Source organism: Taeniopygia guttata, chromosome 4 (genome assembly GCF_048771995.1).
Source record: "Taeniopygia guttata chromosome 4, bTaeGut7.mat, whole genome shotgun sequence".
NCBI classification, from domain to species: Eukaryota; Metazoa; Chordata; class Aves; order Passeriformes; family Estrildidae; genus Taeniopygia; species Taeniopygia guttata.
In genome coordinates, this window is record NC_133028.1 from 62,602,565 (window position 1) to 62,630,167 (window position 27,603).

General features: G+C 40.1%; 1 protein-coding gene across 3 annotated transcripts in view; it reads left to right on the top strand.

Moving 5' to 3' along the window:
* Window positions 1-27,603, top strand: part of MAML3 (mastermind like transcriptional coactivator 3) — a 243,445-nt gene that overhangs the window by 10,330 nt on the left and 205,512 nt on the right. The window contains exon 1 of one of the 3 annotated variants that reach the window (XM_072928755.1): window positions 18,926-23,025. The exons of the other annotated variants lie outside the window; for them this stretch is intronic. Within the exon in view, the coding sequence (XP_072784856.1) occupies window positions 23,011-23,025 (15 nt within the window). The 5' untranslated portion in view covers window positions 18,926-23,010. Of the gene's footprint in view, window positions 1-18,925; window positions 23,026-27,603 lie in introns of those variants that run through there. 3 annotated transcript variants of the gene reach the window in all.

Below are 27,603 nucleotides of genomic sequence, written 5' to 3' on the forward strand. Positions count from 1 at the left end.
TTTTTGCTGTGGAAAATATCAGCAGTGGGGGGGTGGGGGGGGGGGGGATGAAGAATCGTGAATGTAGAACAGAAAGACCAAAATTAATTTTGATTATTTTTGAAAACTTTGCCTATCATTGTGACATAGTATCCATTTACTTACAGCTAGGCAGGGTTTCTGGGAAGTTAGTCATGGACTTCTTTTCCACTTAATGGTGTCTTCACATGGTACTGCCTTGGGGCTAATTAGATGAAGCAGCTGAAACAAATTAATGTTTTGCTGCCATGAAACAGGGTGATCTCAGAGCTGCAGTCCTACACCTATACAGTCTGCCTGTGGTACCAATGTAGGAGGAAAATTAGCTGTCTAGGAGGAAAGCAGTGGGGTTTTTTAGGTGTAAGGTGAAGGACCACACTGCCATACTGGGGAAGATGGACTAGAGGAAAGGGCAAGCAGAAGGTCCCACGCAGTTACTTTAAACTTCAGTAATCAAGTTGTTCAACAATTCAAAATATCTCCTGTAATTTTGCATCTGCTGTCCTTTACAGCTCTGCAAAGACAGCAGTTTTACTCCCAGGATTCATGTGTGGAGATACAGCTATGCATTGCCATGGACAAACCAGTTCTAGATATTAGGAAAAGCTTCTTTGCTGAAAGGGTGTTCAGGCATTGGATCATGCTGCCCAGGGGAGTGTTGGAGTTGACATCCCTTGAGATATTTCAGAAATGCAGATGTGGCACTTAAGGACCTGGTTTAGTGATGGGCTTGGCCATGCTGGGTTAATGGTTGGACTCGATGATCTTAAGGGTCCTTTCCAACCCTCCAGTTGAAAGCTTGGTAGTTGTGCATTGCTGGAGGTAATTTGGGAGTGAAATACTTATACAGTTTATGGACCATCAGGCAGAACATTATTGGAAGTGTTTTCAGGAATACTGCTATAGTTACCCTTATGGGTGAGGTGATAATCCAAAGTGTAAAGGATGATGAAGAAAGTATCTTCCCAATCTAGCCCAAAGAAGACATCAGCTGGCCATAGCATAGGCTTGTATCAGGTAGGTGATAACTGTCCTTCCTTTAAGGAAAGAAAAAGAGGGGGGAGCTTGTGGTCATTTTTGTTTTTTTTTTTGTTTGCTAATTTCCTTCTGAAAATTTATAAACTTGGTCTCTTGCTAAAAGAAGGAAAAACTCGGTTTTGCTTGATATTTGCAGTATGATGATTACATTTTTTTGGCTGCTCAATGTGTTGTGGTCATTTTAATTCCATGTAGAGCAATAACTAGATTAAGTAATTATGAAAGGCCCACATAAAAAGTTATCACCATTGTGATGTCTTGACTTGTGTATGGAACTAACCTGAGGTAACACTGAAGCAAGGGCCTGTGTCCAAGACAGACACTTACATGTAGTTTTATTTTCCTTCTATCTGAATCCAAATCTGGGCAATTGTATAAGTTAATGTTTAAAAAATTCAGTGGTTTTTTGTTGGTTTTTTTTTGTTTGTTTGTTTAGGATTTTTTGTTTATGTTTTTGACCTGCCTTCTCAGATGTTTTATGTTAGAATTAGCACATTTGCTAGAATCCAAGCTGTTGGCACAATAGGTAGTGTTAGTATTAGCAATATTGGAATATCTAGTGCTGTGTGTTCCCTATATTAAGTTTCACTAGTGCTTACTAGTGGAGAAGACATTGTTTCTGGTTTGAAAATCATTTGCTTCCCAAATCTGTGGCTTATCTCTTGTAGGTAGTGAATGCATGGGGAAGATACGTCATAAAGTCGAGTAAAGGGTTTATGGCAGCAGGTTTGGACTAGCTAGATTGTCCCTAAATTTAATGGCAGGAGCAAGTCATTCTCCTTGTCTCCAACAACAGTAGAATATGTAACAAATTTTGATCAAAGTACTTCACCTCATGGTTTTTTTTTTTTTCTACTTTTACAATGTGACTTTTCTCTTTTTTTAGAGAAGATTTTCTAAGCTCTTCATCTGTAAACTTAGACATTTGTAAATGTAGAAAGATAACTGAGGCCAATAAGTGAAAAGCAATGATTGAGTCATATACACTGGGCTCTGTGAGAAATGTAGCACAAACAGACTCATAAAATATTTCATGATTTTTCAGAGATGCTTTTTGTTTACATATAGATAGTTCTTACATGATTCAAGATTTAGTATTTAAGCTGAGGATGAAATATCTTTCCTATTGTAAAGGGAAGAAACAAAATGCCTACAGTTGTATAAAGCATCTATTAATGTGATATCAGGCATATTTTAAAAAATTATATTGTCCATATTTTTTTCAATTTTATAATACACATTTTTTGCAAGAGTTAATTTTATAGGATATATTTCTTGTCTTTTGACCCTGGTTTGGTTGGTTGGTTGGGGGTTTTGTGAAGTGGGTTTTTTTTTTCTATTCTTTGATGGATTTTGGTTGGCTGGTTTTGTGGTTTGGAAGGAGAAGCAAGAAGGTGGTGCTTCAGAAATGCAGACACCTGAGGCAACAGATGGGAGGACAGGAAAGAAGTGTGGGACAGAAGATAGATGGAACCCAGACTGGGCTACACAGAGTGGAGCTAAGAAGACATCAGCTGTAATGTAAAGACAGAAATATATAGCAGGGTGTTTGACTTACATAGAAATATATAGCAAGGTGTTGAACCAGTCTGAAGAGCAGAACTTTGCCCCTGCCCGTGTACTTGGGCTTCACAAAGTCAGTGAGAGCACAGGGGATTGTAACAGTTTTTGCCACCTTGAACAGCCAGAGTTTGGTGTTGGGGCACTTAACAGGGCCATACTCATGGTCAGCTGCAAATACCAGGTGAATTAGTTGCTTTGGCTTGCTTTTCCAGGTCTTCCACACATTACAGTGTGTTATGCTAGCTGATTTTCTGCATTGCTGTTAACTGGGTGGTGGCCTTTGTTTTGTTCAGATTTCAGGAATTCCAAACACTTTCCATGACATGGCTAATGAATATGTATGGAAATCATTCAGCAAATGTAAGCCTCTGGACAGCAGACTTGCTCTTCTTAGTTACCTGTTGCATATTCCCTGGAAGTCACCAGTAGTTCACATGAAAACCATTGCCTGGGTAACTTCTTACACGTTAGTCATGGACATGTATGTGTATTTTAAATCCTTTATGTCCAAATCCTATTTGCACATTTCTAAAGTTGGTTTAGTAAGTGGTGTGGGGTTTTTTTCCCTCCTGATGGATTAGCTTTGTTTTGCTAAAACAAGCTGCATTTCAATGCATTTTCCCCCCACTCTCCGCTATGCATATGTCCACTGCTAATATAAATCAGTTTTTAGAAGTGATTGCTGTGGCAGGTAGAAGGCAGTGTGTGTTTCTCAAACCAGTGGAACAAGTGGAAAATATTTTAGGTGTTTTAGACACAGTGTTTTAGTGGCTGACTGTGATCCTGTTTTCTGATGGATAGAGAGAACTGCCCAGCAGCATGTGCAGGCACACTCAACAGCTATGAGAGATTGCCTTTCCCTTGGGTGGTACTGTCTCATATTTTGGGAAGGGAAGGAGTAAACTTCTGTCCCTGAGGTCAAAATGCAGCACCAAACAGCGAGGATTTTTGGAAGATTTACAGTTTAATAAGCCACAGTTATAGTCTTGTCCTCTTGTTGTCCAAGCAATCCTCTCTGTGCCTTGGTGTGTGAAGTTGGTGCTTCAGATATTTGGGGTGATTTGCATATCCTTAGACAGGTGAGCTTGAAAATCAGTGCTGTTTTTCATCAGACCTATATGGGCCATTACTATCTTTGTCAAAAGAGTTGGGATTTTCCACAAGAATCAAAAACTCTTCACGGTGTTTTGTAATATGATTTGTATGATCCAAAAATCTGCCTTTTGCAGACTTAAATTGTTTGGGGAGTTGACAGAACAAAGTTTTATATGCTATATTTCATGTTTCAGTCATAATACTGAGATGTCAACATTCCTCAGTAAGTAATTGTTCATGATACTGGCATTCCAGTAAGGGTCTTCGTGTCACAAAGTGTGTCACACTTTGGTCTGGAGGGTGGCAGAAGGACATATGTAGCCGACTATGTATTTTCAGCATTTATTTTTATTTGTCCAAGAAGTATTTGAGCTCAGTTTGAATAATTTGACTTTGGCCTTGAGGTAAAGACAAAGAATGATATGGACACTTATTGCTGGGAGGGCATGGGAAAACCCAACCTGTTTCACACCTAGTATGTAGGCTGTACCATGAGTGAGACCCTTTCCTTTGCCCTTGGACTGTAGAACTGAGTGGAAGGTCTCATATTATTTTGTAATATTAAGAAATGGTATTCTTTTTTGCTTCTCTCATTATTGACAGCTGTAGTTTTGTGTTGCTTCTGTTGCTTTTGTTGTTCTGTGAATATCAATATGAGTCAATCTCTTATTCTTTGTTGACTTTTAAAGAGATTGTATAATGAGATATAAAAGGTGTCCTATAACTTCAATTTAGTTCATCTTTGAGACACAGAACATGTAATAAAAGAGACAAATTGGAAGATGCCCGTGGTGACAGAAGTGAAACCTTACCAGTAAAATTTGAACAAATTTGGGGGTATAACTTGAAAGTTATTGCTGACAGGCAGAACCCAATACTTGCATAAAGAACTATCCTAATTTCTGTAAGAAACTGAGTTCTGGCAAACTGTGGGAAAAAAAGATATGACAGAAATCCCCAACTTATTGCTTACATTTCAACCATATATATGGATGATTTTATTAATTTTTTCTGTCACATGTCAGCACTTCCTGGCCCTGTTTTCCGATACTCCCTATATGTAAGATTTATTTCTAAACCTGTAGAATTTAGAAAACCAGAGCTGTAATTTCTCAAAGTTAAGAAAAACAATTTGTGTATAGAAAATTTCTGGAAGTCCTCTGCATCTCTGCCATGAAAAAAACCTCCTTCCCTGAAAGCTAAGGATCCACAAACTGTAAGCTATTAAAAACTGATACAGACCTTAAGAGCCACATGTCAAGTGCAAGATATTTTTGTAAGTTTAGGCAGTATTAGATTCAAATGATTGTTGAAGTGTGTTGGCTGGGCTCATGACTGAAAGGAAGAAGATAAAAATCAGATTTTTTTTTTGTTTTTATATTTTCTTTTTTTTTTCTTTTGCTTTTTGTCTTTTCCTATTTTTCCCTCTTTTTTCCTTCTTGTTTCTATTTCTCTTTCCCTCCTTTCTTCCCCTCCTTCTTTCCCCTTTCTTCCTCCCTCTTTTCTTCTTCCCTCCCCTTCCTTTCTCCCCTTTTTTTCTTCCCCCCCCCCCCCCCCCCCCCATTTTTTCCTTTTCCCTTTAATTGTTCTTTCTGGGGTAGGGGCTTTCTGTGGTCAGTCCTTCTAGGGGAAGAGACTTAAATCTTCTGAATTTTTACTGTTTATGAGTGTTATTTTGTATAACGGATATGAAAGTACATAAATTCCTCACAGTAAACCTGTACTGCATTTCATATATGTGTGGATATTTAAGTGCAGTCTCTGTATGATTGGTTTTGTTTAGCATAGGTGATGCCCACAGATGGTTTGTTTTTATAAGAAAAGGTACTTTCACAAGTTCTCTGTAATGATAAGTATGTTCTGTTGCTCTGTCACTCTGTAGCAGAGGATGTTGCATTATTTTTTTAAGTGTCAGGGCAGAGCCACACAAGAAAGCCTTTGCAGTTCAATGGCCTCATGCTGAAATTGCTCATAAGACAGTATAATTAATACAGAGAGAACCTTACAGTGAGTAATGGATTTATTTATGGTAAATGTGTGTTTTGACAACTGGGACCATACTTTTAATTTCCGTTTGTAAGGTGGAAGTTTGAAGAATTGGAGGGTTCTGACACTTCAAGAAAATTATGTGATTGGAAAAAGGCTTCATTTCCTCCAAAATCATTTTTCTGCAAAAGCCTTTCATCCTGGCACAGTTAAGTTAGTTTAATTCCTCCAAGGGAGGTGTGTGTGAGTAAAAGCTCACAACAAAACTCTGTTTTTTCAATGGGGTTTTACTGGCTGCTTTAGTTCAGTGCCCCCCTATTACTGCATACGGATTTATCTCAATAATGGCTCAGTCACATAAAGGAGATGAAGTTTCAGAACCAGGTCATATTTAATATTTGTTTAGTGTTGACTTTATTCTTTCTGGCTGAAGCTTCTGTCAGGTGTAGACAGCTACTTTTAAGAAAACTGAATTGTAATCTGGTCATCTCATTGAGCTGGATGTGTGGGAATGGAGAAGTGGCACGATCTTTCCCAGTAGTGGTATGTGATACTATTTTCATGTAGTGTGATGTTAGAAATATATTCTGACCTAACAAAGGCTGCAGATGTTAGAAATATATTCTGCAGTAACAAAGGCTGCAGGTTTTCCTCAGCACAACCAAAGAAAAAAAATGCATGCATCTTTAATTTTAGTAGCAAATAGCCAGTGGCTTGGAAGGGCTAATTCCACACAGCCAGGAGACCCTGATGGGCAAAAGTAAAATTAATTTTCATTTCAGTGCCTATTCTCAAGGTGATGCTAGCTCTGTATTTTTGGAGTAGTTACACCTGTGTGTGTTAGTCCAGGAAATGAGGAAGCACTGGGAAAAGGGCATTAATCTGCCCCCTTACGCCACAGCATCACAAGGTAAAAAGGAATAAGGCCATACTGCTGACTTGTTCCCTGGTGTCCTGTTGGATCCATCCAAGCTCCTCTGTTTTCTGGGCAAGCTAGAGAAAATTATTGCAGAGAGGCAGAATCTCCTGGTCCCTGATCAGCATGTGCTGAGCTGTAGGCTGATCCTTTCACTTGTGTGATTTCAGGGTTTTGGGATTTTTTTTTTTTTGGAGGATAAACAGGAGCATCAAAAGATTATTTCTTTTGTATTTAATATTAAAAGCACATACTAGTTTAATACATTCATATGAGCAAGTACATTAGGTACCTTAAAGAATTAAGCAAAACAATTAAAAATGCTGAAATAAAGTCTACTCTTGAAAATACAAGTTAAGGGAAGCATATAAGTTACTTAAATCTTTCATGAAATGTAAGGTGTTATAAGTTGGACAGTATGCAGAGCCCATTCCCACAATTAAAAAATAAAAAAAATCCTTGGCATTACTCCTGTGTGCAGGGGGAAACCCTTGGTAATAAGCTTTAAGCTCACACGCTATCCTGGACATAAAAATAGCCAGCTGTCCAGGCTGTGTAGGGCTGCAAGGAGGCTTAGGAGGCAGGAGATGCACGCCCTTGTTCATCGTGTGATGTGCTGGTCAGCAATGGCCAAAGCACTAGTGTCCTTCTGGGGCTAAATCACAGCTGTTAGATGGATGGTTTTGAGGTAGGGGAGGAAATACTTTTTAAAAGATACTGTAAAAAATGTGTGTCCCTTTCATATTCCACCGCTCGCCTGATTTTTTTTTTAATGTGATATTTTTGTGCAATTTTTTTTTCCATTGCACATTGTTCAGTCAGTGTTGCTCATTTTGTGCAGCAGGAAAAAGATTTGACAAGAGCTTTAAAAAAAATGGTATTTCTGCTTTAGTTTTTCCTATTTTTGTCATGGACTGATGTGTGAGGAACACTCACAGATTCACTGTAGCTTTGAGCACTTTTATATGGATGTATTCCTGACTGCCCTGATTGTTCAGCTTCTGCCCCAGAAAGCTGACAAGGCTGCAATGGAAGAATTCACTTAGACAGAAGAAAGAACCCCAACGTGGATTATCCTGGTAAAAGTAGCAGTTCTTGGTGTCTTTCTCAAGAACTGCTACCATACTTAGTAAAACAGATTAGTTGGCAAATGGAAAAATCTGCTGCCTTTTGTTTTCTGCAAACAGGAGTGATGCTTCTTTTTGCAAGCTGAAGGAGGATACAGGGAGCCTAAAATTAAGCCAATCAATTAAGTTGATCACTAGAGAGCAGTCTGAAGGGTTTGTTTCAAATTTCCCATAGCATGGTTCCTGTCACAGTGAAAAATCACTGATAGCAGTATCCTACCCCTCATGTGCACTTCATCTGGATTTTCATTTTAAACTCACCTACTTCAATGGCATTAGAACAGTAAGACAAGAAATTTTGAAACAAGACATAGATATTTAGAATATCATATCCTAATGCTCCTTTTCCTCAGGTCCATAAAGAACTCTTTCTCTTCCAGGTTTTGAGGTGGTTATGGAGTCATAGACTGGGTCGGAAGGGATCTTAAAGATCATTTACTTCTAGCCCCTTTGCCACTGACAGGGAAACTTTCCACCAGACCAAACTGCTCAAAGCCCCATGCAAACTTATGCTATTGTTCTCTGGTTACTTGCACTCTGTGTTCCAAAAAGATAATTCAAAATTAACCAGGTTAAACTGACGGATGAGGGTGATTTTTTTTTTTTTCATATGTCAGCTGCAGTTATTCTTTCGTGAGTTGTTTGTCATAGGTGTTTATTTCCGTATTTCTGCTGAGGCCCTTGTTTAATGTTGATTTTATTATTTTTTTTTTAATAGGCACACACACACACACACACACACACACACACACAGTCTCCCCACCTTAAACACTGAATTTTTCCTAGTTCTTAATTCAGATTTATGAGCTCTATTAGTAAAGTTAAAATTAATTTTCAAAACACAAATTGGATGTGAAAATACGATAGCCTATGCCTAAACTTGCTGTCACCTGTTAAAATAATCCAACCACTTAAAAGAAAAAACCAAAACAACTGAGCACCATATTTATACTGAAATTTTGAAGGAAATTGAACCAGGAAATGTTGACATTTAGGAAGTATTCTGGAACAAGATGGTCTTAAAATTCTGATCAAGGCAATAGAAGCCTTCTGTGCTGATGCTGACATGGGGTCTTCGTCAGTTTACTAGACTCAATTAGTTTGTTTAAGGCTGAAAGCTGAGTGTGAAGACAGCTGGAGGAGATTTCTGCTTCCAGTAAGGTGAAAGCAAATTTATCTACTAATCTTTAAATATTTGTAAATACAGCAAAACTCCAGCTTGATAACTTTCCTTCTTACATAACAGGTGCACTGAAGGTATTAAAAAAAATATTTGGAGAACAGTATTTTGCTATGTTTATGCAGAGTGGTTTGTGTGTTCATGCAAAGGACATAGGGAGTTGTCAAGTAACACGTTTTAATAGTTACCAATCAGTAAGAATTGACCGTTCCTTAGAAAAATTAGTACAAATCCAACCATGCTCCCAAATTGATTTATTCATATCAGGATTTCCTGCTTGATAATTTAAATCCTGTTTAAATTCAGCAATTTAAATCACTTTGATTTACATCAGACATTCTGCCTTCAAATGAAGTGGGAATGTGCTGGGATTTAGTCTTTTTGCCATTTAGCACTGCGCTTATTCCATCCTCCAGTTTTAAGTTGCTTACATGGTTTGACTGATGCCTATCTGCACTTCCTTTGCTGTGCTCATCAGTTCAGACATATTCCTTTGTGTGTGTTTTTTTAACACATATCAGAATAAGGAAGGGGTTGAGTAATTTAGCAGTGTAATTGAGATGATAATGCAGCACAAATGTGTAATTTCTACAGATGTTTGTGACCAGTAAATATTTTGTATCATAATGGAACTTTTTAATATACACTTAATTTCTTTTGTTTTTACCATTTTCAGTTCTGTTTATTTTTTACTGGGCTAAAATTCAGTGAAATCTTGATGAGTTTGGTTTTTTTCTCTCTCTTAACTAAGGACTCTGGCCCTCCCTGTCTCTTTTCCTTTCATTTGAAATCACAGGAGAAAATGGTACTTTTTCAGCTGCAGTCTCCAGATCAGATGGCTTCATCTGTGCTCAGCTGCCGGGGGGTGAAGGTGCTTCAGAGCAAGCAGATCTCATAAATGCACTGTTCTGCTTACTAGGGTAAATTGATTACTTTTATTTAGTTAGTTATGATTTACGATGTATCGTAATGGGAAGTTTTTTTTTTGACATATCAACTGGCATTTTGGAATCATTTGTCATTTTGAGGAAGGACAACGTGTTCAAGTAAAACACAGAAGTTTTAGAGAAATTTAGTAGTGAACTAGGGGTCTGTTGATATAGGTGCAAAGTAGAAGTGCAAAATTGCTGTGGTGGAAGGTTTTGAAGAGCACACCACCACCCCCCCTCCCTGTTGGAAACCAGTGAACAGACATTGGGACAAAAGATATATTTGTGTTTAAATTGAAGAGTACTGCACCACATTTCACACCACATTTAATTAGGAGATGAGCTTGAAGGTTCTGGAATGCTGATATCATCTCCAGGGTCTCAGTTTCAGTGTCCGAATTGTTAAATGGCTTGTCTTACTGTTCTTCAAAGGGAAGGAATCAAATGTAGTCCAGAAAGTTTGAAGTAGTAGTAGATGTGAGCTCAAGTTCCAAGCTGTACTGTTCTGGTAGCCTGGCTGGTTGGAATGACTGTTTTTATATACTCTCCTCCTCAGCATCATTTAATGCATAGATTGCAATAAAATCAGCACAGACTGGGACATGGTTCCATCACCAGTGAGTTTTAAGTTTGTGCTGGATTTGCTGGAGACCTGATCTTGATTCCTCTTTATCCTTAGAAGAATAGGAGTAGGAAGTATGAGGGTGCTAGACAGTGAAATTCCTTGAGGAAATGGATTTATGTGGGGATTAAAAGAGAGAACTTGTTTGGCAGATGTTTAACTTTCCTGGTTTTACAGATTTTGCCACAGTAGAAAGCGAAGGGGAGGGTAGGAAGTTTTAACCTGTCCTGGTAATTCATTAGAACAAGAAGGTGTGCCTATGATTGGGAAGTACCTGGCACACCTGGGATGCAGCATTAATCAGAGGGAATAGGCAGCATGGTTCACTGTGGCTTTGTAACTAAGTTTCCTTCATTATGGAGATGGGCAAAGTCCTAAAACAAATTTTGAGGTTGTCATTAGTACAAGCAACTGACATGAGCAGTTAGTTTAAAGATTCTCTGTGTGTATATATATATATATATATATGTATATATGTATGTATATATATAAGGTCATGTAGTTTTGCCAAAAATGCTAATGTAAATCTGTGTTTACCTATTGAAAATACAATTTATACTGTTGCCAATTCAGCAGTCCATAGAGATCTAGCAAATCCAGTAAATGTTGTAGAAAATGACAGCCTTTGTATCTTGGGAATAATTTAAGTGTGGTTTGTCAACTGTAACCTGGTTGACCATACTGGAAAATGCTTAGCCGGAGATTGCTTGAATATCATGATCTTTTCTTAAATTTTAGATATACATGTAAGGGACAACTCTTCTCTTTTGCTCTTTGGAGTTAGATACTGAGTGCAGGGTAATAAAATATATTTGCATACTTTTCTTCCCCCACAGATTCAATGATTAGGAAAACATAAGCAAATCTTGACTGTGACCAACCTTACCTTTCTGACCATGGAAAAAGATAAAATTCTGATAGACTAAAAATAGATTTTCAAAAATTGGTCTGTGGGAAAAATGGGAAAGCAATTACACGGAAAAAAATTAATGCAGAAACATTTATGTGGCTTGATCTGCTTTTCCCAGTTATGTCTGTGTTAGAATGTAGAAAGATACACCTATATCACTTCTTTGCAGACATGCTTGGCACTAAAGTTCTGTATGTAATGAAGTCTTGAAAAATTAGCTATCTGGTTATATTGTAGGAATAAAAAAGTGAAATTCAGACCAGGCCCTCAGTTATGCTGGAGTAAATAATCTATACTCTAATATTAATTATTTTTCCTTAATTAGTATAACTGAGAAACAGTAGTGAAGACACTACCCTTGCCCCCACCTTTCCTTTTGGTGAGAAATTATTGCACTATTTTCTAGAAAACACTTTTTCTGCAGCTTGAAACCTCATTTAAATGAACATTTTTTGTAGATTCTGGCAGGCAGATAATCTGGTCTGAGGACTGCACTGACAGAACAGATAAGTACAATGTGTTCCAGACAGAGATTAGATTCAGTATGCACACCTGTAGGTGGGTGTAGGGTTTAATATAATAAATGTTAATGAGAAATATGAAAACCATTAAAAGGGCATGATGAGGAGAAAAGGTGGTGGAAATGGCAGTGATGTCAATAGTGTCCAACTGGTATGGTCGTAGTTTTACCAGTTGAGGCACCCTAAAACTAGAGTGCACATTTCAATATGAGTTTGGAGTTACTGAAAGGGATCTCTTGGCTTCTCCGCAGTTAGTTGCCTGTTGTGCAAGTCCTCACTTTCCCTAAAAGCTGGGTTTTTTCAGGGGAAGTACCTGTGGCAGCCTGTAATTTAACACCTCTCATTACTCATTAGCAAAGGCATCCAGGCTCACGTTGTAGATGTTTCCCTTTAGTCAGGCTTCACTTAGGAGAAGTGGTTGATTGATTTCTGACTTTCTTTGCAACTAATTCTAGTTTACTTGTTGATATATGGGAGTTTTCATTCATGACATATTTTCTGTTTTCATCTGGAAAATCTCTTAATTGTTATATCACAGAAAAGTAAATGTGCTGCACATATTCTTTAGGATTAGTCTGTATCTGCCGTAGGGAGATAGGGGACTGATATGGAAGGAGGAATGCTGTGGCTTGTTTGTGGCAGTTTGCCTTTCAGGAAGGGGAAGATCTAGTAGGGGATTTCTTGTGTTTATTCCTGAGGAAAGACTGAACACTGATTCAAAGTTACATGGGTTGGATGCTTACCAGACTATGTACAAATACTAGCTCTACAAAAGGCTAGTTAGATGAATACACTCTTTCCATCAGCAAAACCATCCTTACACATTTGACAAAGAAGTGAAAGGGGATTTCACTCCTGAGTCTGTATCTATCTGTGGAGCTGTGTTACAGCAGTTCTCATTGGAGTGGCTGAGTTCCTTGGCTCCAGCAGGAGGTCAGTACTGTGAAAAGCATTTGCTTGTTGTGGAGGAAACTAGGAAGGTATTGGTGAGATTAGTTCCATTCTTCATATTGCATCCAACTGGCAAGTCTTCACCATCCTTAGACTTTAGGTGAGATTTTGAAACTCAAAGAACCTGCAAGACAAGAGTTTAAAGATAGGGGAGATAATGTCCTAAGCACTAGGTCTTAGACAATACAAGTTAAGCATGTCTTTGGGTGGTTGCAAAGCCTATCAGACAGGATTCTGTGTCTACTGTATCTGTATAAAAATTAAATGTGAATAAATGAAGCCTGAGAGGATAAATAAATAAAATACTAGAACAAAATGCAGTTAGATACTAACACATGCACAGTGACAATGAAGCTGGAGGTGTCTGAAGTGTCCAGCTGAACATATGACTTGTTGTTTGTGAATGTGCTGGCTCATAAATTTGGAAGCAGTCACTGAATGGAAGTACTATATGTGCAGGGACATCTGTATCTGGTGTGTCTGTCTGAAAACACCTCAGCTGACAGAGCAGGTATGGAGTATTGTACCTCTCCTCTTCAGCACTGGCCTGCAGAAGACACCTCTACTTTGGGAGGATAGATGTGGAAGCATGGGATGCATAGGTACACATCCCTCTGTTTGGTGTTTGATGCTTCCTCTCACTTCAAGGCGTGATTCACATTTCTGTTTGTGGTTCTGTTTAGTTGTCTGGGGTTTTTTTATGCTGCCTATTATGCTCATTACATTTTGGCTTCCAGTAGTCTTTGTTTATCTATAAATGGCTATAAATATTACATTTATATATATATATATATATATATATATATATGTATATATAAATTCAGATAGATGAGGCTGTATCTCAGACTTTCTGACTCATGTCAGTTGTAGGATTTTGCCTTCCTGAATGCTGAAGACTCTTTGATTTCCATGCAGGTTCAAGGTCTTTGATGGCTCTAAGTCACAGGAGTAAGAGTATTAACAGACCAAATGCCTCAGAACAGCAGAGTTCTGATATAGGGCACTTGGAATTGTAACTTAATGTTTTTGCACTGGGTTTCTGCTTTCAGGCCACCAGACTTGCTGCTCCAGCTGGCTTGTTGCCAGGAAGCCGCAGTGTAAAGTCTTCAGTGATCCTGTGCAGGCACAAGATCCCAGCAAAAGCAGTGTGTCCTTCTGCCCTGTTCCTCATGACCCAGTGCCACTCATGATAAGGAATGACGTCCTTGCAGCAACTGCAGATGTGAGGGAGGCTTGGGGAGAAAGATGCCATCACCATGGAGAAGCCCAGTGTTTGGATGTGGATATGTGGAAGACAGGGATGCTGGTGAAGGAGCTTCCCTGCTGCTATTCCTCTGGTAGCTGAACTGCACCAGAGACACAGAACACCAAAATTGGCTGAATTAGTGCAAAGGTAGACCTGTGACATTTCTCTGGCCTGTTTCCAGTAAAATTTTTCACTCCAGACTAGTTGTATGCAGTGCCGACAAAGCACCTGCGTGGTGGTGGTGGTCAGTGGCTATTCCCTGTGGCTGCTTTGTGCCTGGCCCCAGGCACAGGCCCCTGGACATGGAAAGGCACTTACTGGCACATTTCACCTCATGCTATCCAGGATTTGCTAGACAAGATGCCTTCTGACCACATCAAGTTCAGTGAGGCATGCTGCTGTGGCCTTCGGCTCCCTGGGGTCGTCCTGAAGTCACCCCAAGCAGGTAGAACACCTGGGCAGATATGAATGAAACAGTCTATTAAAGAGTTATTAATTGTAATTTTCCCTATTACCTGACTTGGTGAAGTCTCAATGCTCTGACCAGAGCTTGCTTTTCATGGCAAATTTGTAATAATTAAAGATTCTTGCATAATAAAAACCAGAGCAGAAAGGAAAGAGGAGAAACTAATCCTCATATTTAGCTAAACTGTTATTCTCGTTTACAGGGTTATGCTTTTAGTTCTTGCAGTGGCTATGGATACCTATTCATTTTTTGACTGTTTCATCAACAGTGGCAGGTGGGCTCTGTCAGACTTACTCAACTTCTTTGTCGACCTTCTGGACAATTTGTGTGTGTGTCATGTATTCTGCATAGGGACGTTTACGTCAGATTAGCATTGACAAATAGAGCCAGCACTCTTCCATAAAAGCAAGGATTGGTTTGCAGACTCTGTCTATTGGTTTTGCATCCCCTGTATGAATTATTAGTAGTTTAGTAAGATTAAAAACAGGAAGAGGCACCTCAACTCTTAATTCCTTTCCAGAGGTTGAGTGTTGCACGCAGAGGAACTCCAAAAGATGTAGCTAGTACAAGACTGAAAATATGTTATTTGACTTGATCTGTCCCATAGAAAGGAGAGGGAAAGGAATTAAATGCATAAATATGAGGGGGCAGGAACCAAATCTTCTCGGAAGAAGTTCTGAAGTAAATCATGTTTGACAGTCTTAAGGTATCTTAAAAAATAAGACAGAAGTTAGTGCAGTGGTTTTGATAGTACTAACCTGCAGGTGTAGTAGAAGAGGAAATACTCGCACTGTGACAGTAAGACACCAGAAAAATGAAGGCAAGGAATCTAGTTGACACTCTACTTCTGTATTCCTAAAATAAGAAACCAGTTTGAGGATGTCGTCATCTTCCATCTCTGTCATGGAAGAGTTGTCAAGCCTCCATTTAAGGGGGCTGGCCCTGATTATTTCTTCACTGGGAGACGTCCAAGGCGAGCCATGGTGCTGGAGGAAGCGCTGTGCACAGTGCTGTAGGTGGCACCCTTCCCTTTGCGATGGTGCTGAACCAGTGCCAGAAGGCAGGAAGGAGTTGGGGGCACTCTGCGGGTGGGAGCCCTGCACCAGTTGCTTGACTGGTGTAAAACCACATAGATCTGCTGGGGTGCCTGCTTTACCCCAGCTGAAAAATCCATCCTCTCCCTTGAAAACATCAGGTGAAAGCAGAGCTTTGCCTACTTGTCATCAGTAGAGATTTTCCAGCTGTGCTCTGTGGAATCTGCAGAGCCCATGGCAGGCCATGCCTGCTGCCCCTCCAAACACATCCCTGTGCCCCTTGGGCAGCCTTGGTGTGTGGTGCACAGCCACACTCCAGCTGTTTCCGTGGTGCAGGCACTGGGTTTGTACTGGGAGTCGCCTAAGATGCTACTATTAAAGATACTATTACCTTTGTTGGTTGTAACATTTTATTTGGCTGACATGTTAAAAGGCGGTCATTAAATCACAGCATTGCTTCTCTCAAAGTGCTTCTGCCATGAATGCTGAAGGTTATTTTAAATGCCTGCTTGAACTACATCAGGACGGAGGGTCCTCAGCCCTGTTTGTGTTCCTGTAAGTACAGACCAAAAAAGACTGACTTTTTATTTACCTTGTGGCTTGGGAGTTGAGAGTCAGGACTCTGGGGCCAGAGCTACAGTGGGGTTACTGTGTCAGCTGGGTCAGGGTAACCCTGTATGGCAAATGCAAGTAAAGTGCTGTGAATGAAGCTTTCATTTCCTGGTGCCAATGCTGTGGCTGAAAGCATTCAACTAAAAATATGTCTCTAAAATGGGCAGTCATCTGATGTTTTATTTACTATTATGGTTTGGACATGGGTGGATGAGACATTTTAATAAATTACTGTATCTTTTTGTCTGTTCCTGATTTATCGCATTTCACTAATTCAAGAGGTATTTATTCCTAATAAATTGGAACTTCAACGTGATGACTGATTTGCATGAAGGTGCTTGAAGAAGAAGGAAGGATAGGGAGAAGGAGTATGAAGCAGAAAGCGAAGCTTTCATTTGTTATTGATGTGACCTAATCCTCCAGCACCAAATTCTGTGCCAGAAGGTATTGTATTTGTACCTACTGCAGGTACTAACTGTCCAACCTTTGTCACACTTCAAAACAAGTTCTGCTGGTCTGTGTTATGGCTGGATTGTCCCTGTCCTCTCAGTTCCCTACAAGGCAGGGAAGTCATGTCCCTGTTTTACAGGTGCAGACTGAGTATCATTTTACCCTGATCTCCATCTTAATTATGGCTACGGCCATAGACAAAGGAATAACACTTTGGCATTTTCTGCCAGAGATGGAAGAAATGCAGTGATCCTTTAGGGACAATGATCAGAAAGGGTAAAATTCTGAAGCGTTCCTGCTTTAAAAAAGCCCTGCAGTTCTGCTTTGAAAATGAAAAATTAAGAGATGGTCTGTTATAGAGGGTGGAGAGGAGGAGCTGCTGCTCTGCTGTCTCAGACACAGAGTTCCTTCTCTCTTTAGTCACACAGTGAAGTGCCATGCTGCTTGCTGAGGCTGCTGCTGCTGCCCAGTCCTTGTTCATTTTGATAGAAAGAAGTTTTCCAGGAAGGGGAGGGGAAAAGAGGGCAGCTAATATCCTCTCTTCACCTCCAGTGCAAAACCAAAAGGATCTTAAGTGATGCTCTACAAATAGAAATTTTCTTTTATCCCTCTTAGTGGTTGGTACATTCCCCTGCTTCTGATTAGTCCTTCAGCACTGTGAAGAGCCAGTTTGCTCACACTGCTGCATTTTTCTATCAGGTACAGACTAGCTTTTCACTCTTTCTCTCCCTTCCAAACCCACTTAAGGTTTCTTTTGGGGTTTGTTTTCCTTTTTTTTTTTTTTTTTTTCCTTGCAAAGCAGTCGTGAGAGAGGAATAAAATAATTTTGAAGAGCATTATATGGTGAGAATTTTGACAATGAGTGGAAGATTGTAATTACTCTCTTCCATTAGACTCAGTGGCTTTGGACAGATAAGCTGTATTGAAACGTGTGACCAGGGCATGGGATCATGGATTGTCTTTCACTGTTGTCATGGTGACAGTGATGCAGGTGGCCTATAACTGCCTGGCTGTCAGATCTTATACATCAAACTGGTGCTAAGTGAAAATATGTTAGAGGCATGGGGGGAAAAATTGCCAGCAGTGTTTATAGGATCAGGTGGAAGAGAACTAGATTGCTTTAAAGGCAGCTTTTTGTGAAAGCTGTGGATGGCTCAGGGATGCTTCTGTAGATTGTTTATGCCTTCATATGGGCAAAGTCAGTTTTAAGGGGGGAAAATACATACAAATATACATCATCATTATTATGTCTTTGCTGCTTTCTCAAAGTCAAAATGATGGTGGTGCTAGGCTGAGCTGGAAAAGAATTGGGAAGAATGGCAAATACTTCTAGGTGGGAGCTGGAGCAGGCTCTAGAACCCAGCAATAGCAGAGGAAAATATGATGATTCACTACTGTACCTCATAGTTGCTAACAGAAAGTTGTCCCGATTTAGAGATGTTAAAAAAACTTAAATTGTGAAATAGCACCTCAAAGTCAAGACATCTTATAGAAAATGCTTGTTAGATTTGCTATAATTTCTTTTCCAGAGCTGTTCTCTCTCATGGGTTTGAGGCCTACATTCTCTGACATTTCAGAGAGATTGTGACCCTCATCCCCTCCCCTTTCCAGCTGAGGGTACCAGGGTTTCAAACCACTGAGATTTACAGTAATTTCTGACACTAAAATTAATCTGTGTCATTTTGGCATGTCCCCCTTATCTTGTACTAGCTATTGAACTACCTTCCCTCTATAATGGAAGTAAACTCTTTGCAAAGAAAATAGTGAAAGTGATAGTGCAAAAATTAACTTCTATTCTTGTCAAATATGAAGTATTTGTTTCCTGCAGTACTTTTTCTGCTTCTGGGAGAGCCTATGGGATACTTGCTCACCTCTTGCAAGTTTTAATTGCACCTTGATAATTATTAATTGCATGCAATTGTGAATTGACAATCATCAGCCAAACAATGTGTTTTATCAATTGAAGGATATAATCAATTTGATGTGGCTAAAATTTTAAATAGAAAAAAATCAAATAAATACAGTTATTTTTAGTTTCCTGGCTTAATGCTTTCTAACCTGCTATTCAGCTTCTCTGCACTGCAGAACACAGTATTTCATGTTTTGGTTTTATGTATTTTGGGGTTTGTAGATGACACAAATGTTTTTATTACTAGTAGGAGCAACTTTTCATCAAAGTTCCCTATGAAGCATTTGACTAGAGTCAAATACTTATTTATGGCTCTGTCAAGGATACTATTGATGTAGGGAATTATTGAATTAGCAAAATCAACACCTTTACACAATGTGTCTGGTAAAGATACATTGTATAAAGGGTAGTTTTGGTCTGGCTGAGAGCGGAGGCGTTTCTGGATTTGTTCTGCTTTTTGTCTCTGGGTTATTTTGCTATTTTTTTACCAAACTTTGATCAAGGTTATATCTTTATCCTTGTTCTAAACATTTCAGTATTTTAGACAAAAAGTGAAGGATGGAGTGGGAAAGGTCCTGCAATTGAATGGTTAGTCCTGGCCAAACAATCTGTTCTTCCTTCTCTTAAATGGCCAGTATGTTTGCAAGAATTTTGGGAGATTTTCCTACTTTTTCACTCTATTCATGGAAGGCATTAGGTAAGTTAGATACTATGCACAAATGCAAGATGGGAGTAAAAAAGTTTGGTATAGTAGTGAGGGCATAGTGTCAGATGGTTAGAACACATGAAGTTGAGCACTGAGGTTTCCATTTCAAGGTTTGCTTGAAATGTTGAAATGTTGGTGAACAATGCAGCAGGGAGAAGGAAATCAGCCTTTCCTATGCCTTAAACTGGAGAGGAAACAAAAACTGTAAAGATTAATTATTATTGATTCTTACTAGATTATTATAATTAATTGCTAAAACTTTGTGACTCTTGCCTCAGAAGTGTTGTGAAAGTGCATCCTTACCACTGACTGCGTAAGTATGTTAAGTATGAAAGCATGTTCTATACCAAATACCCAATATTAGGTAATGGTGCTCAAGTAACTCCATAGGCACCCCAGTAATCCATAAGAATTGCCTTCAGGGAGTGTTTGCTGACAGAAAATATTCTTAGCTGAGATTTTGGTTTCATTTGTGGTTGCCTTTAAAAGTATTGTGGTGTCTCTAGCTTTCATTCAGACCCCAAATGCATTAGACTAGCTTACATAAAGATTTGCATCTTTAATATAGCTTTGAGATCAAGAGCCAGAAAAGACCCAGATGTGTATATATAAGGGTTTTCTAGCTTAAGATGAAAAAAAAAACGTGTTTAAGATGATGCCTTAATTCATGTGCTTGAGGTGCTTCATTGTTTTTTTAATCACAGGTTGCTGGTACCAAATTAGCATTTTGTAATAGTTTTAGCATTAGTATTCAGGACAAGCCTGGGTAGGAGGGGTCTGGGTTTTTTTTTTTTTTTTCCAGTGTTTTTTTGTTGTTCTTCTATTTCTCTTGAAGCTGGAACACAGAGGAGGTTTGATGTTTACAGTAGCCATACACAATTTTAAAGAGCAAAAATAGGTACAGAAATGTAGCTGCTCTAACCATTTCCTGACTAACAAGTCGCTCTGACTGGTGAACTAGGCTCTTATATCTGGTGTTGTGAATTGCATGATGCAGTTGGGATGTTAATTTGGAAGTAACCACAGAGGCTGGAGGCTGCAAAGTGTTATTACCTCATTATCCATTGCTCAGGGTTAGCTGTAAGGTTTTGACCATCTGTACACACACACAGAGGAGGAGAGAAATGGACAATACAGATTACATATTTCAAGCCAGTATGGATCCTGATTAAGTTTGCAGCTCATCACAGCAGGACAGAGCTCTCTAGTTCTGTTTCATTTTTACAGCTCAGAATAGTTGCTCAGCTATTGCTTGCTATAAACCCATGCCTTTTAAAAGGTACTTTTGCTAGGTTGCTGAAACAATGCTTACTAGTTTTTTAGGTAAGTGATGTTTTCCCAGTTTTGCTGGAAAAAAAGGGAACTTTTGAACAGTTTAATCATACTCTAGGTGAAAAATAACTAAATAAGAATAATGTTATTCCATCCTCAGTGTTTTTAAAATACAATGCTCTACCTAAATAATTAATAAGAAACCACTTTAATCCTGGCACAAACAGGCTGTTAGTGGCATTGTGGTTGTTGCAGCTACCACGGTGCATGTTGTTTTACATTATTAGCAAAAATAATACGGCAGAAGCCATATGGTGGCATATCGTGAGTTTTGTACTGTGCTGCTAACGCACAGGAAATATGTTTTTGTAATACCTTGTTCACTGCCAGCCCTTTGAATTAGAGCAGATTATTTGTTGTGCGAGTTGAAAGATGCTGCATGCCGACGTGTTTGTCATTCCAGCTGCTGTGCGGGGCGCTCCAGCAGCTCCTCCTGCTCCCGCAGAACAGGGAGCAGCGAGAGGCGCCTCCGAGAATCCAGCGCTGCAAAGCGGGGCGGGGGCGTTTCCTGCTGGAACAACAAAGCCAACAATCATCAGGATGCTTGTCTGCCATAGAGGAGTGTCTCTGTTTGGGTGTGAGCTGTGTTTCGTGCCTCCCTGTGAATCAAGAATCATTTATTTTGGATCTCGGAGAGTTGCTTTTCCCCTCTCTGGTAAAAGGCTCCCCCCCTTTCCTCTCTCCCCCTCCTTCCTGTCCCCCCCTTCCCAAGATATCTCTCAGTGGGCAGGCTTTATGTAATGAAATCCTGTGTCTAAGAACAATGGCATCTCCAAGAGTCACTTGCACAGCTTCAGTGCTGCTGACAAGGATGTCTCTTGCTGCACTAACAAATAACTGCAGCAATGTACTTCTTTCAATGGGGTAAGTAGAAGGAAGTTTGGGCTCTGAAGCTGTGCAAAGGGAGAGACTGAAGTGGCACATCCGTCCCCTCTGCATATCCTTAGTTTGTGAGCTGCTTGGGATGGACATACAGCCTTTTGTCTCCCTGGAAATGTCCCTTGCATGTTAGGTAGGACTGGGAATAAGTGCAGATCGGGGTGTGTTTGGAGGTGAGGACACACAAAGGCCACTCTGAGCACTCCTGAGTTGCAGAGAGGGATGAAGAGCAGAGATTTAATTCTCCAGGGTGCATTTTTAGCTCTCAGATTTCCTGTGTTACAGTACTGGAGCTCACACAATTTCCTGCATTAAACTCAGTGCAGAGCGAGCGTGCCTGCCATATCCATTTGCAACTGCTTAGCATGAGCCTTGATACTGAGACACGTGCCACTTAAACCAAGTGGCTGTGTCTAGTGCCAAGAGCCTTAAATCCACTCATGGTTAGTGTACTTTCCTGCACACTTAGCCCAGCCTAGTTTAGCTTGTTTACAAAGAGATAAGGCAGTGCAGGTTAAGAGATAACACATTGCTTCAGCTGTAGTGGCATAGGAAAATAGCCCTCTAGATCCCTCTGCTCACCCAATCCATGCTCTCTTCCACAAAACTGTAAGGAAAGGCTGAGTTTATGAATGGTGAGCCCTCCACACATGGCAGATTCCTCCTTTAAAAATTGCTTCTGGTCCAGGTGTGTCCTTTCCTAGAGTTCGATTTTTATTTAATTTTTTAATTTTTTTTTCTTTTCTAATATTGCTGCTCTTTAGCAGCCTAACAGTCTCCCTCTCCTGTGTCAGCCTTTGTCTCTTTTGTTCTGCCACTGATGCCAACACTGACATGCTCTCAGTTCGAGTGCAGCTGTGGCACAAGACAAAGGGGGCCAGAGCATGTGCTTGTACATGAGCATCATTTAGCTGATCAACATATGCCCTGCACCAGACAGAAAAAAGCCAGAACTTTTCCCATGTAATCAAGAAGCTGTAGCTGTGGTGATTAATTGTGACTTTAAGATGGGTGAAAAATTGCAGTGAAGATGGAGTAGTTACATAGTCCATTCTCAGGACTGACAGACATTCTGTGTCTCAGAGTTTCAACTCTCTTTGAAAGCACATCTCAAAGCTTGGGCTGTATCAGGCCATGACTGTCATGCCAGCTTGATGGGTACTCCACATGCCCTTAGATTACCATGTGCTAGTGAGAGCAACTCTTCCTTTCTGTCTGCCTGGAAATGCCCGTGCACCGTAGAGACAGTAATAAATATGCTGAAGATGAAAACATGCCTGCCCTCAGGGGCCAGGATAAAGAACTCCAGTAGCAGAGGATTTTTTTTTTTATTCCTTCTAGCAGTAATGGAAGAATCACAGAATCAATTAGATTGGAAAAGACCTCTGAGATCATCGAGTCCAACCTATGACCTAACACCACCTTGTCAACCAGACCATGGCGCTGACTGCCAGATCCAGTCCTTCCTTAAACACCTCCAGGGACAGTGATTCCACCACCTCCCTGGGCAATGCATTGCAATGTTCACCTTTTCTGTGAGTAAATTCTTTCTAACATCCAACCTAAACCTCCCTTGGTACAGCTTAAGACTGTGTCCTCCCATCCTGTCTCTAAAGAAAAGATAGGTAGCAAAGGAGCAGAGGAGGTGATGATGATAATGGCAATTTATGAAGCTTTTGTGCAACAGTTTTTTATGGTGGTTAGCACATGTAAATGGACTGGTATGTGCTCCTATGGGTTAGTCTTGTAAGTGGTCAAATCTATTAAACCTTTCTGCAGTTTCCCTGTTGCTGATGCTCTTAACTTTCTTGTGTATCAAGAGCTCAGCCAAAGCCCACAGCTCTCTTTTGTCAGGTGCTATACTGAAAGACAGTTGTGTTCCAGGTATAAGAACAGATCCCAAATGGACAGCGGGCAGAAAGCAAAATGACTGGATATTAGCTAACATGATAGCAATGGTCTCTCAGTAGATTCTCCATCCCAACACTGGAGGAATTGGGCAGTTATGAGAGTTCATGGGGAGCATGAAAAATTTGTTTGACAGTTTAACTAGTACTGAGGGGTCAGTGACTGCCATGGGGTGATCAGTGGTGGAAGTCTAAATGTGATTTGGAAGAGACAAAGAGAGGCTATGAAGAACCTTGAATGTGAAGAGAAGTAGCTTCCTGGAGAAGTGAATGTAGTCTGTGAGGCAGTAAAATCATCAGTCCAGAGCCTAACACAACCCCTTTGCCATGCATTAAGGTTGGGTGTAGTTATGATGCCTGTTTGTCAAGGCAGGAGAAGAGAATGCTGCACTTGGTTGCCTCTCCCCACTTCTAAAGTGGAGAATACTTTTTCCATCCAAATAACTTCTTTTAAGTGCTGAAGTACACTTCTGGGAACTTCTGGAAGCAAACCTTCAGACATGCAAGTTTGAAAATTACTGAATGAAACATAATAGTATATCACTGCTGGAATTGTTCTTCTGTAATAAAAGCAAGTTGGGGTAGCATATATGGTTGATTTGGAAGTTCTTATGGACTTCTGTTTGCTAGGAAAAAATAATTTTCCTGAGTACCTTTTGGAAAGGGAAATAGATTATGAGAAGCAGGAACATTCTCTGATGAACTGTACATTTGGGAGAAACAGATGTTTTAAAAAGGTATACTTGGTGCTATTACTACTTCACAGATTTGGTAGCCAAGTATTGTATGAGCTGGCAAAAAATTGCCTTTTTCATCCTTTCCCATGGTGTGACTTTACATCCTTAATTTTCTTTTATTAGAGTTTACACTGTACAGTGTACTTTGCTTATGGGATTTGGAGGCATCTCTCATTCATTTATTAGTATTCATTAAGTATTGAGGTAGAAGAAGTGTTTCATCTACTCTATGTAATAAGTACTGCTTGAACTGAACACCTTTGCAGTGAGGGACCAGAACCTGTCCAGGCTTGATGGGGGATCCCTTTTTATGCAAATGAGTTACCATGTGCAGTCCATTGCTCTAGTCCCTCCTGGAAATGAATTGGAGGGATTTGGGGTCTTGGGTGGTCTTGACCCCTCCCCGCCCCATCCCCCACTGTCACTATTCAGTTATTAAAGTTCTTAGAAATGCCTCTGCCCAAATTAAGGTGCAAACAAGACCATATGCCAGTGATAATAGTTAAAAGTAAGCATGAGAGGGTGAGAGATAAAAAGGAGAGTAAAAGGAAGAGAAAGAAATAGGAGTAAGAGGTGGGGGGGTCAGAAAGAGAGTGACATAGAATAAGGAAAATGTCACCATCCATGGATCCTGATGATGTTGCATTAATCCTTTTCAACTGGGCTTGTTGGAGGTAATGGTCCCCCCAAAAGGTGTAGAATATGATGTTATGTCTGGGTTAATATCTGCTCAGGACAGGTAGGAAAATCCAGGCACCTTCCTGGCGGGGGGAGTTTGCTGTTGTCTCTTACAACAGATTCTGGGTTTGTTGCATCACCTGCAGTCAGTCCTGTGCCTGTAAGGCCTCAGGGGAGCGCTTTAGGGGGGTCATTGATAGATTAATGCACCCCATCAGCTGCCTCTCATGTGAGTGTCCCATGGATGTGGCCATGGGATTGGAGGTTTCACAGATGGGCTGATTTGTGTAAGGGAGGATGGGTGTTTGTCTTGGTTTGGAAAGACAGGTGTCTGCTAAGGAAGGCAGGAGCCTCCCCTGAAATGGAAAAAATGTAAATCCACCTCCCTCCGAATTGTTATAAATTTGAAATTAAGGGGGGCTCTCAGGCAAAAGTATGGGAGGAATAACAGTTCTTTATTAGGGAAGAAAATAAAAAGATGATAAAATAAACAATGCAGTAAACCAAAACAACAGTGACAGAGTCAGAATACGACCTCACACCCTGTTGGTCAGGGTGTTGGCAGCAGTCTTACTGGGAATTATGGCTGCAGTCCTCCTGGAGTGTCAGTTGTCGTTGTGTTGGAGCAATGATCCTGTAGAAATGGGTGTAGTCTTCCTCTGAAGATTCAGTGAAAGAGGCAGCTCTTCCTCTGGGAAATCCAGTGCAGAAAAAGCTGTGCTGGTGTTCCAGAAACTCAAAATTATATCCATTTAGGAATGCTTGGTTCCTCCCTCTGGGTGGAGCATCTCACAATGGGATGTTATAGTTCTTATCAGTCATGCTGTGACATTCAATAGTCCATTATCAGCAGATGTCTCCCCTGAAGAGGATTGGTTGTGGAAGAGATAAGGAAAACACCTTTTCTGTAAGGAAAACCTCATTCTTGCACTTGTGCAGTACTGTGTTGTGCTGATGTCCAGGAACTAGAACAAGGATGTTTATCCTGGAAAAGTGCTGCCCTACCTCTGCATAGGCCCGTTATCCAGCCTCATCTTGTTCTTTTTCATGGTGTGTCATTACCAACAATCCTTGGTTAGCTCTGCAACCATCCAGCTGCTGATATTTGAGACATACACATTAGCCCCTTGTCTTCTGGGGTTCTACTCCATACTCTGGCACAAACATCAGTATGGACTTGGAGAACCATTCTTTGATAAGGGAAAAGATGAGAAAGCTGATAGAATGCATTTGCCCCTTTTCCCCCTCTGTCTCAACTCTCTGGGAGTAATCTCTCTATAATCCTTTGCAGCTTGATGTAAAATGCAATTATCAAAAGGAAAGGCAGAAAAGTTAATATTAAAAGAACAATCACAGAATGCAACACCTGGTTAAAAACTCCTGTTGCTGTTGGCAACCATCCATATAACATGTCCCACCCATGTTGTTCCCCATCCTTTTTCACTCATTCCATCACCTGGATTTCTTTAACATCATGAGAAGCAGTAATCAGTCTTTTGTCCATTTTCTTGTTCTTGCTTCAGTAGCAGCTTTATCAAGCTGAGATTTATTCCAACAGGGGTAGGGTGTAGGTCTTAAATCAGTGTTAAATCATAACAGTTGATAAGATGTAACAGAAGCTCGATATCTAAAATCAGATCCCATAATTTCAACACAGTTACAGACACAAATGTGAATGATTACTTGTATCTACAACAGGGTTGTCTACAAGAATAAAATTTCAAGGGCTTCTTTCGCAGACATATCCATTCCATTGGGCCCTTACTCTCTGCTCCAGGGAATAAAGTACAGCTCTGTTGGAATTTAATCTTGACACAATGATTGGGTGTGTAGTATGTACAAAGCACTGCATACTGTTAAAACAAAAATGTTGGCTTTATTCTTGGTGGAGTTGTAAGTGAAATGAATTAGTTACCACCAAGAGTGGAATTCCATTTCAAATTTGGTTTCATTATCCCAGGTTACCTTTTGAATTTCAGTGGCTAAATTACTTTCATCTCCTTCCTTTATAAATGCCATAGTAAATTGGCCTCACAGCTGAGAAATGTGTGGTGCAGAATGTACTATTGTTACATGTGAACCAAATTTGGTTCCTGCTGACAGTCATTGCTCCTGCAAGAGGGATAAACAGTCCTTCCATGGTTAATTTGATCTTCAGTGTGGATATGCTGACATAATTCCCGGTATTGTTCCTGGGATGAGAAAATAATGCAAGTCTGGTGGGGTTTGTCCATGGCTCAAGTTGTGGCTCATGTGTTTAGTAGCTCAAGTTGTTTAATGGATCAAGCTGATGACAAAATTCTTTTTCTTCACTCAGAATATGTTTCTTTAAATGTAGTTGAGTTGAACTGTAAAGATCTCTTTGGTCTGTCAGGGCTGGTTTGGCCTTGACGTTGCTCAGGTGGGATCTCACCTTCTGCTTCATGAAGTGGTTGCTGTACTGATGTTGCTTCCCCCACCTTTTGGAAGGGTCTCCTGTGGTTCAAGTTGCCTCCACAAATTGGATGCTCTCTGCATTTGAGTTACTATTAGATATGTTATTATTTGTTGACAAGAACCTCCTGGAATCTGAATCTATGGGCAGTCACTCTGCATGCAATAGGATTCCACTTACCAGATTTCCATCTCATCTGGCTTGTGGCCATAATGCTCTTGGCAAATCAGCCACCTGAATCAAATAAAATGGAGGGGGAAGGGTAATTTTTTGTGTGATTTTTTTTTCCTCTCTACCCTGGGGTGGGGTCTAGTAGGCTCAGGGAGACTTGAAGATAAAGAATCATCTTTTCCCTTT